Source organism: Salvelinus fontinalis, chromosome 24 (assembly GCF_029448725.1).
Source record: "Salvelinus fontinalis isolate EN_2023a chromosome 24, ASM2944872v1, whole genome shotgun sequence".
Classification (NCBI taxonomy): Eukaryota; Metazoa; Chordata; class Actinopteri; order Salmoniformes; family Salmonidae; genus Salvelinus; species Salvelinus fontinalis.
Genome location: NC_074688.1, coordinates 14195564 through 14207078, shown reverse-complemented (window position 1 = coordinate 14207078; position 11515 = coordinate 14195564). Strand labels below are relative to the sequence as shown.

At 41.6% G+C, this 11515-nt stretch overlaps 1 protein-coding gene across 3 annotated transcripts in view; it reads right to left on the bottom strand.

The window, feature by feature from the left end:
* Positions 1–321: 321 nt before the first annotated feature.
* LOC129821994 (immunoglobulin superfamily member 11-like) overlaps positions 322–11515 on the bottom strand; it is a 106033-nt gene continuing 94839 nt past the window's right edge. For all 3 annotated transcript variants that reach the window (XM_055879804.1, XM_055879803.1, XM_055879805.1), the window contains 5 exons: positions 10717–10924; positions 10127–10282; positions 8763–8885; positions 6922–7069; positions 322–5633 (listed from right to left, as the gene is read on the bottom strand). In XM_055879804.1, the coding sequence (XP_055735779.1) occupies positions 5108–5633; positions 6922–7069; positions 8763–8885; positions 10127–10282; positions 10717–10924 (1161 nt within the window). In that variant the 3' untranslated portion in view covers positions 322–5107. The remainder of the gene's footprint in view (positions 5634–6921; positions 7070–8762; positions 8886–10126; positions 10283–10716; positions 10925–11515) is intronic.

Genomic DNA, 11515 nt, shown 5'->3' with positions numbered 1-11515 from the left:
TTAAGGCAGGTTGCCTTGGTGTTCTTGGGCACAGTGACTATGGTGGTCTGCTTGACACAAGTTGGTATTACAGACCAGGTCAGGGATAGGTTGAAAACGTCCGTGACACTTGCCAGCTGGTCATCTGTACAGAATGATACACACTGAGTGTACAAAACATTAGGAACATCTGCTCTTTCCAGGACAGCCTGACCAGGGGAATCCAGAGGGGGTTGCAACTCAATATTAGGAAGGAGTTCCTAATGTTTATTACCAATAAGATCATCTGTACTCATAAAATAATAAGTCAATGAGTCAATGAGCACAACTACAGTTAGAATGTAGAATGTATTAACAATTTATTCACTACAACTTCCAGTGTTAATGTCATATTTCATATCAATCAAACTGTTAAGTACAATACATATTTTACATATTTACAATGTTTACTATTGGCATTATAATATCTATATAAACACAACCTGATGAACTTATGGCCACAGTAGACAATGCACCACCACTTGTCTGGGGTTTGTGGTTATCCCTCCTCTCCATTTCTAGTTAAAGCAGTTGTGTTTCGGGCCAGGGTCATTATGGGACAAATCCTAACTTTTAAGTTGAATTTTCACTTTGTCTCCCATTGACATCAATGCATGACTAAGTAAACATGTAAGTGGAAGTTAGGATTCGCCCCAAGAGATGTCTAACAGAGGAAACAGATGCCCTCACCTCATCTGACCTGAACCTGTGGCTCTTTAATAATGTTAAAGATCAGTTGAGTGCTTGTCTGTGACCAGACACAACAAGCTAGTGAACAACCCCGGGGTTATCAGCAGAGTACATACACAGTGCCTTCAGAAAGTATTCACACCCCTTGACTTTTTCCACATTTTGTTGTGTTACAGCCTTGGTATTGGCCTACACACAATACCCCACAGTGGAATTATGTTTTTCAAAATGTTTACAAATGATTTATAACTGAATAGCTGAAATGTCTTGAGTCAATAAGTATTCAACCCCTTTGTTATGGCAAGCCTACATAAGTTCAGGAGAAAAAAAATGTGCTCAACAAGTCACATAAGTTGCATGGACTCAGTCTGTGTGAAATAATAGTATTTAACATTATTTTTTTAATGACTACCTCATCTCTGTACCCCACACAAACTATTATCTGTAAGGTCCCTCAGTGGAGCAGTGAATTTCAAAAAGATTCAACCACAAAGACCAGGGAGGTTTTCCAATGTCTCACAAAGAAGGGCACCTATTGGTAAATGGGTAAAAAAAAGAAGCTGACCTTGAATATCCCTTTGAGCATAGTGAAGTTATTAATTACACGTTGGATGGTGTATCAATTACACCCCAGTCACTGCAAAGATACATTTCTCCTTCCTAACTCAGTTGCCGGAGAGGAAGGAAACCGCTCAGGGATTTCCCAATGGTGACTTTAAACCAGTTACAGAGTTTAATGGCTGTGATAGGAGAAAACTGATGATGGATCAACAACATTGTAGTTACTCCACAATACTAACCTAATTGGCAGAGTGAAAAGAAGGAAGCCTGTACAGAATACAAATATTCCAAACATGCATCCTGTTTGCAACAAAGCACTAAAGTAATACTGCAACATGGCAAAGCAATTCACTATCCTGAATACAAAGTGTTATGTTTGGGGCAAATCGAATGCAACACATTATTTTCAAGCATAGTGGTGGCTGCATCATGCTATGGGTATGCTTGTAATTAAGGGCTAAGGAGTTTTTCAGGATAAAAAAGTAATGGAATAGAGCCGAGCACAGGCAAAATTCTAGAGGAAAACCTGGTTCAGTCTGCTTTCCACCAGACACTGGGAGAAGAATTCACCTTTTTCACCAGGCCAGAAATCTACACTGGAGTTGCTTACCAAGAAGACAGTGAATGTTCCTGAGTGGTCGAGTTACAGTTCTGACTCAAATCTGCTTGAAAATCTATGGCAAGACTTGAACATGGCTGTGTAGCAATGATCAATAACCAACTTGACAGACCTTGAAGAATTTCAAAAGAATAATGGGCAAATATTGAACAATCCAGCTGTGCAAAGCTCTTGAAGACTGACAGCTGTAATCACTGCCAAAGGTGATTCTAACATGTATTGACACAGGGGTGTGGATACTTATGTAAATAGACATTTCTGTATTTTATTTTCATTAAATTCAGGCTGAAACACAACATGTGTAATAAGTCGAGGAGTATGCATACTTTCTGAAGACACTGTACATAAAAGAGTTCATACATAAATCATATGGATGCACTCTGATGTTGAAACAAGTCTCTGAACACCAAACAAACTCAAAGAATACTGTCAAGTTGTGAGTATTACGTGATAATACTGAACAGTGTTTTAGTCTCATGGCTGCATTAAGCACATTTTTTTTTTAATTATTAAGTTATGAATATAATCTTGGTTCCCTGATGGAGGGAATGAGACAACACATAAGCCAATGAGCTGAGTGAGTGACAGAAAAGGAACAGTTTGATAAAGGTCTATCTTGTACATCAACAGTCCTCCTAATGTGCTTCACCTGGTTGGTCTTTATTGCTTCAGGAAAGAAAGTTCTGCTCACCATCCATATTGCTTTACTTGAGGACGTTTAATTGAATACGTCTAATGGATTCTTACTGGAGCATATTTCAATGAACTTCAATAATACTTCAATTGAGCACATTGAATTGCCAAATTCATACTGTGGAGACCACAGCTATCATTGGGTACAGTATATGTAGAGACTGAATGAGAAAGATCCTGACACCAAATACAGGAGATGTTTTTTTTTCTCATGAGTGAAGTGTTTGTTTGGTTAAAATGAGTAGTACAATTTTTTTATGTAATATCACACAATATCAAAACAATTTGTCTTTCCAGGGACTGCGGTTGAAAATTAGCCGGCTGGCTAAAACCGGCACTTTTACTGAAACGTTGATTAATGTGCACTGTCCCTGTAAAAATAAAATAAACTCAAACTCAAGTGAAAGATTAAGTTGAATATTAATAAGACTTTAAATGCAAAGAGCAGGATACATCATTTTGTAAAATTAATATAAAAACCTAAATCAGTAGTTAGTTTCAGGTATAAAAAAATATGGCCCTCAAAAAGTTCTGATTCTTACCTCAATAGCAACAATTTCCAACACTGCTGGAACAAACCTAGATGTTTCAGTACAGGTGGTATGCATTTCATTTTCAACTATCATTGGGGATACTTAAGTAACTTATTTTAATGCTGGAATTTGTAGCTGTGAAAAAATCAAAGTGCCCTGGAAAACAAGAGTATGTATTAAATGTATGTTCAATCATTATTACAATCAACAGATGCAGATAGTCATTTTAGTATACGGGTTTCTGTGATACTTAGTCATTTTGTATGAATTGCACTGCCCAGACATGCAGCTTCACCCACAGAGGACACCTATTTGCAAAAACCCAGTTCAGTGTCTTAACAGAAATGAATGGACCTCTAAAATTAAGACACATGAGTAATAAAATATGCATCCATTGGAAATAAAAGTATTTTTCTTAAATTCACAACCTAGCCTACCAATAGTTACAATAATTCCAGTAGGTACAAAACAGTAATTGTTAGCATTCTCAAGGGAAATCCCCTTTAAATATAAATTTTCTTAGAAAGGATGTATGAAATAAGATGTCCCCCATGATTTCTTGTCCAACAGCACTGATGTGAGATTGGATTTTGTTAAAACAAATCAGCAGCATGTTTACAATAGCACGTACTTCCATAAACACTGTCACTATGTCTCAATAGCATGTTTACAATAGCACGTACTTCCATAAACACTGTCACTATGTCTCAATAGCATGTTTACAATAGCACGTACTTCCATAAACACTGTCAGTACGTCTCAATAGCATGTTTACAATAGCACGTACTTCCATAAACACTGTCAGTACGTCTCAACAGCATGTTTACAATAGCACGTACTTCCATAAACACTGTCACTATGTCTCAATAGCATGTTTACAATAGCACGTACTTCCATAAACACTGTCAGTACGTCTCAATAGCATGTTTACAATAGCACGTACTTCCATAAACACTGTCAGTACGTCTCAACAGCATGTTTACAATAGCACGTACTTCCATAAACACTGTCACTATGTCTCAATAGCATGTTTACAATAGCACGTACTTCCATAAACACTGTCAGTACGTCTCAAACTGCAAATTCAGTTTGTGCTGGAGAGGCTCCATCTCTCCCATTTGTAACACTGTAGAGGTAACGGGATGCATAAGTAGGACCGTTCTATAATAAAGACATAGAGATATATTGACTGTACTGTTTGTAATGGTATTACTTCAGAGGAGTTTTTGATGAAAGTGTGTTACCGTGCAAAAACGAATGAACATGTTGAAGTCGGAGCTAATGGACAGAATCAGAAACCCCCCTGTCCAGTCACAGGACCAGCCTACTGTGTTGTGCCATTCTGTTGTCTTTGCCATTTGGTACTTCACCAGAAATCCCTTCCGTAACTTTCTGCTCTTCTAAGGCCATTTCCACCACTATGGTTCTGTTCATGTAAGACCACTGCAGTGAATCAAAGAACATCTCTTAAAATGTTTTAAAGATACAAAACAATTATTATCACCGCAATAGCTGAGTGATATAAATTAATAGCAAGAATCTGGTTGTTCGTTTTCAATGGAATATACAGTACATGCACGTTCGGATGCTTCTTTATGGGACTTTCAGGGTTCGGAGCGTCTAGATGTGGTTAAAACACAGAGATTAAATGGTTAATGCTCACTGTCGTGATGAGTCCAAAACCCACAGTCACAATCAACTGAAACGTCAGATGATTGTGTGACTTTTGTACGATAATCCCACTGGTTACAGCCATTTAATGCAAGGAACCAGTGAGAGAAAACCATACCCAAGAAGAGATACAAAACCAACCAATAGGAATAGAACACCTGGTGCTGCTTTCAAACGGGATCCTGTACTTGGAGACGTTGGCATTAGATGAAGTCGGTAATGTAAAATCCCGTTTATGAGTAAAAAAGGGAGAAACAGAGAGAGAGAGAGAAACAGAGACGAAGTGGGGAGGCAGGCTGGTTCAACCCAGTAACAGTTTACTTTAGACCAGAGAGCCTCCTCTGCTCTGGGCTGGCACCAAGACGGGCACGGCGCCCATGCGTTCCAGCGTGGCCTGGCTTACGGCGTACGAGTGCGTGTACCCGCCGTGCGATGCCACCGTCACGGGCTTCAGGCTGACCGAGCCATTGCTACGCACCATGGTGGGCGGGGAGGGGGCGGAGTTGGTGGTGACCACCAGAGTCTTGGGCGGGGGGAGGGTGTGGCTACCATTAGAGTAGGCCTGACATTCCAGGGGGGCGGAGCCCGGCGGCGCCAGTGTCCTGTGTCCTGTGTGAGCTGCATGTCCCCCTGTTTGACCTGTGCGACCCGCCTGCCCAGTAGGGAACGTCTGGCGCGTGTCGCCGTTGCAGCGGGTGTAGGAGTTGGTGTCGTAGTTGGGCTTGGGGTTGTGCCAATAGCGGCTGTTGTAGGTGTTGGTGGACGTCAGGGTGTCGTTCTCCGAGGATGAGGCGTCGGCGTGAAACGCTTTCACTGACGACGACCTCTTAGGGGGCAGGTCGTCCTCTCTGTAAAGCACAAAGGGCAAGGGGAGGTCACTATAGGGACTACAGAAATTACAGGAGGTTAAAATTCAGTGTTGACAGGTTTTCGTCAATGCCCTATGATGTAATCTGCTGCTTAAATTCCACTGGGTTTACTTCTTCTTCATGTTTGACTGAACTGCAAATAAAGATGGACTCAAAATGGACTCATAATTGGAAATATTGGGATCGGTTTAAAAAGCAATGTTTTTAAATAGGAAATTCGATCTATTTGTAACACCAGTCTGAGCAGTCAGTGTTCCTTACTGTGAATGTTTCATGGAGAAAAAAAATTCAAGAAGATTTTGTGTTTGATCTCCACTAACAGTGTTTGGAACGCTCTCTCTTCGCAGATGAAATTTAGTGGACCTGATAGCGACGGAGATATAAAAAGGGATGTAAGTGAAATTAGCGTTAAATATGCGTGACTTATCTTATTTAGGACTTAGAAATTAATAGTTAAACAGCTAGGGGGCACCTTTTGGAAAACCTACATTAGCCAGAGAGCTAAGATTTACTTCTGGCTTCAGATGAGCCACAGTGGCCTGTTGTGTTTGATCAACAACCACAACTAGTGTTCACTTGTATTATAAATGCATGGTATCATCTAACCGGAATAGTGCTTGCAATGATTCGGATGGCCTAAATGACAAAACAAAGACAAGCGGTTAAAACTGGAATGACAAAAACAAAAAATGGTTTCGGAGGTCCATTCATCAAATTGGTATCACTCTAAGGAGCATGACATTCACTTCCACAGCTTGGTCCTGATCACTAGAGTTAGAGAACATGTTAAATGTCAGTGGTATACGTGACACGGGACCACATTTCAATTCAGGGACATTATCAACACCCAAATGAGGCAGATGTTATCCCACTAGCTCAGAGCTGAAACATTTCAACAATGATTTATCTTCAAATTGATTTATGAACTCATTTAGGGGAAGAATAGCAGGCCATTTAAACAAGCGACAGAGAATTCACACAGTGTTTTGAAATGAAAAATTGGGGTACGATGAAGAAAAGTTGGTGAGTTTTGAAGTTTGAACGCCTTGAACAAATGGATAAAACTGACTACAAAAGGGTAATCGTACAATTTCAAGGATACAGTATATCTCCGTTCTCAAGACGTATCTACTACACACTCTATGTAGCCTATCGAATGCACGGCACCAGAACAGTTATGGTGAGTTCAGGTTCTAATGTTTACACTAGTGTGTTGACAGAGATGTGTGGGAAACGGAAGAAAGCAGGAATCCAATGAAAGACCCACCTGATCTCGTTGGGTATCTCCTCCTCCTCGTATGTGTTCTTGTTCTTCCAGTAGAAGAGTGTCACCAGCACCAGTAGGGAGCAGATGATGACTGCCAACACGCCCGTGGCGATGGTGCCAGCTATAAGACCCACACTCTGCGGCTGGGCTAAAGGACCAGGGGAGAAAGAGAGAGAGAGACTAAATCATGTTCATTAAGTGCAACACAGAAGAAAATGGACAAACAGAGATGAACCTCTCCAATATGAAAGACTTGTTTTCCAATACAAAACGTTTTGCTACGGTGTGCACTGATGAACGGGACCCACAAATGACCGGTCATGCCTCTAGAACAGCTACTTTCAATACTGCTAGCTACTGAACCACAGCACAAACACCTATTCATCCGTGGAATGAAGCCACTCTAGTAAGGCCTGCATTATGACATGAATAAGACATTGAGGAGCTTTGGTTGAATGCCAACCACACATCCAGCCAACCACACATCCAGGAAGTAATGATGTACCCCCAGGTAAACACTTGGAGAGAGATGGAGGGGGAGGAAAAGCAGTGTTTGTCCTGTCTGCATTTTTCATAATGAGTTAAATACACACAGTGGCCACTGTCTATTTGATCAGGTAGCTTTTCATCTGCATCATCAAAGTTACTTGATAATACAGTACATTATGATAATACAGTACATTGAATATATCCATGGATGCAAATGGTTCTATTATGCTACCATAGTGAATTGGGGGAAAGATTCAAGTGGACTGAAGTGTGATTTAATTTGGCTGTATGTCTATTACGATGTTTGAATTTGACCATAATATCTGTACCATACAACCTATGATACCTGTACCATTGTGCTTTTATCAGAAAATGATTTGATTGTGAGTTTTAAAAACCACAACAGAAACTTGTATTAATACTAGCTATTTCCACTATGAGGGCCGTTTTGGTCAGTCTGTTGTCCTACAACTCAGAGAGAATAGTACAGTGGCAGGTGTTTAATCATACATGCTGCAACATACACTGAGAGAATGATGCTTTCATTGTTTAAGGCTGAACAGATGGCTGAGTGGCGATGAAGATTTTACAGGATCACTCTCCTGATCTAACAGTGATCTAACAATCCCCTCCCTGACAAACAGACAGCCCCCGAGCCTCTGTCAGAGCACTCACCACAGTCACAGTCGCCCCGCCAGTGACAACCGGTGACATGCCATTTACTCCTTTAAACAATCACAAACCCCAAACGAGCCACTCGCTAAAGTTGTCACTGGTGTCAGTGACTGTCTACTCTAAGGCAGGGTCAGGCGAGTGCAGTAGCAGCATACTAACTCAGGTGACAGTGTTTCCACCCCTGCCAGTAGGTAGTATTGGGAGAGGGGGGGCGTGGGAACAACATTTTCCTAGAGTAGCTGAAGGCTGGGACTAAAAACAAGCAAAACATAACTAATATAAAATATACTGTCGGTGAAATTGATGTAGTATGTATAAGCTGGAAGTAGAAGCCAGTTTATTGTCGTCCATTAGTTTATTCTTATTAGGGGAAGGATGTAGGGTTAGAGGAAAATAAAGAAGGAAAATATATATTTAAAATAATTTGTCTATTTGCAAAAAATGTATATTGGTTATTGGAAATGATGCAGACAATTGCATTGATAGAATCCACAATCTATCTGCAATATTAAAGCTGATCTACCTCTTAAAACAAAAATATCCAGAGTATTTTCAGAGTGAAATCATTTTTAACAATGACATGTGTATTCAAATGATTTAACAGTGATAGGTTCCAAGAGTGTTTATTATATTTCATTCAGAATGGTACTTATGTCATCATTATGTTGGGTACATACGTGCCACAACCTGCAGGTTGAGTAGACAGGTGCTCTTGGCGATGGCGTTGGAGGCTGTACACTGGTACAGACCAGAGGTACTGGTACTGATGTTCCTCAGTGTTACGGTCCCTTGCATCTGGTCTGGGGTTTAAACACAAACCATGCCAGTCTAGGGTTAAAACATCACTGGGGAATACCATCCACAACCCCAGAACAAATAGACAAGACACAAAAACATCTCATTAAAATGCATTGGGATTAAATATGCATGAAATTCCTTTAGGACTAATGATTCATGTAAATATTTGCTTGTAAAGTGTTCCAAAACATTCATACATTACTTGCATAATTGAAATAACCAAAATGATTTCAAATCATTTAGGCAGTTGAAATAATTGTTGAGCAAAGCTTATTCAGCATTATGCAGATATGTTACTTCAAGTAACAAAATTATTCAAATTGCTTTAGGATATGGTACTGTAACTGGGACTACTGGCAAAAACCCAATAGAGGGTGCCAAATCGCTTACCGTGAAACGGCTAGTGTATATTTTGTACATTATATAGTACCTTGCTGATATAAACCCAGTCACAATGCCATTGTTCATACGTCTGATACTTTATGGAGTATTACGTTATATTACACTACTGCCTTTAAGAAAAGGCTACCACAAGAGCATGGAACAAACCACACAAGCACTAAATCCAGATTACTGGCCTAGATTTCACCAGTACCCTCTTCTCTGCAACATGGGCTGTTTTGCAGACAGATATCATGGTGGCAGTGTTGGTTCAGTTGATATCTACTGTGTAAAACAACAAAGATCGACAGGAGGAGTAATGAAGGAAACCTAAGCCGATTGGTCCTTGTCGAGGGTAGCCTTGTGTTGAAGTGAGCAGTAGTGTAGTACGGTAAGAATCACACTGTGCTGTGATGACACAGCTGGAGTGAGAGAGAGGAGAGGCCACTGCACTGCACGGCTCACACACACACACACACACACACACACACACACACACACACACACACACACACACACACACACACACACACACACACACACACACACACACACACACACACACACACACACACAAAACTGGGTCCGCATTAAATAAAAACTTCTCAGAGTAGGAGTGCTGATCTAGGATTAGTTTGCCTTGTAGATCATAATGAATAAAATGACAGGAACTCGTGACCAGCTCCTGCTCTGAGATGCTTTGTGAATGCAGGCCCTGAACTGGACCAGGGTGGGTGGTGGCACCCTGAGGGGCAGAGTTGGGGGCGGACGGGCTGAGCCACAGTGACGTTACCAAAGATACTTGTTGATTTACCAGCGAAGGTGGGGCAAAAGGGCACGCCCACAGCCAGGGGTTTAATACCTTGCATGGCGGTGTGGGGCAGCTTGGGCAGCGACTCCAGCTTCTCCCAGGCGTAGGTGGGCGTGGGGATCCCCTCCTCGCTGCTGCACATCAGCATGATGTCAGCGCCCACGTCCAGTGTGCCCTGGATACGGCATGCAGGCACCGAGGGGGGCACTGGAGAGACAGGAGGGAGTGAGGGGGGTATGATTAGTACCTTATCGATCAGCACAGACAGATCCTAGCCTCCCGAAGAGGCATCGGGTCTTACATTTTACGTTACATTTGAGAAATTTAATAGATTATCTTATCCAAAGCAGGTCTTGTTTTTATAGCATACACATACAGAACTGTGGTGTCCCAACATGCTATAAGAGTCATCTTTAAAACCAGCTTAGGAGACTCATTAGTCAAAATAAAAAGCTCATGTCATACAACAGAATTCTTACAATATGCAATGCGTTTACACTTCCTAGTTTTAATGCATCCATTTGTATCACAGTAGGCTATGCACCGTAGCCTGGTCAATAGTCAAGTTATAGTGGCCAGGCTATATATGCATAGTATGCAACTCCTTAATTGTAATTCTAATGCAGCAGTGAGTGTTTTACCCAGCACGGTGAGGCCGATGACCCCGATGTTGCGCCCCCCTCTGTCGGGGAGGTTGTTGACCAGGCACTGGTATGTCCCCGTGTCTGACAGCTGGGTGTTGTTGATGAAGATAGAGGCACTTGTGCTGGGCATGGTGGCCACGAAACCCACCCGGCCATTTAAGTGGTTGGCGAGACTGAACACTTGGCCACCTTGGTAGATGATCACCTGAGATGAGACAAAAAGGCAGAGATTCACTCACGCCGTGTCTATGGAATATCATTAGTTTGATCTAACGAAGAGCCCTATGGATCGATATGTTGGTCATTAGGTGGTCATTAGGAACGTACAGTGTGCAGGTCTTTCCGTTCTTTTTCTAGGATGTGCCAAAGACCTACCTTCTATGGAACATCAGTCGTTTCCTGTCACTGTACATCCAGGTGTGACTTTAGGAAACTGTGGCCAACTGTGTCCATCCTGGGTCAGCAGCGGAAAATGCATTACCTTGATGTCAATTGATGCACAAACATAATGTCTGAATTGTTGAATCTTGAGGGAATAAAGGGTATGACAGTATCTTAAATCTGAATGGGGAAACAATCACTGCTTTTTTATTTAACTAGGCAAGTCAGTTAAGAACAAATTCTTATTTACAATGACGGCCTACACCGGCCAAACCTGGGCCAATTACGTTCCTCCTTATGGGACTCCCAATCCCGGCCGGTTGTGATACAGCCTGGAATGGAACCAGGGTGTCTGTAGTGACGCCTCTAGCACTGAGATGAAGTGCCTTAGACCGCTGCTCCACTCGGGAGCCTC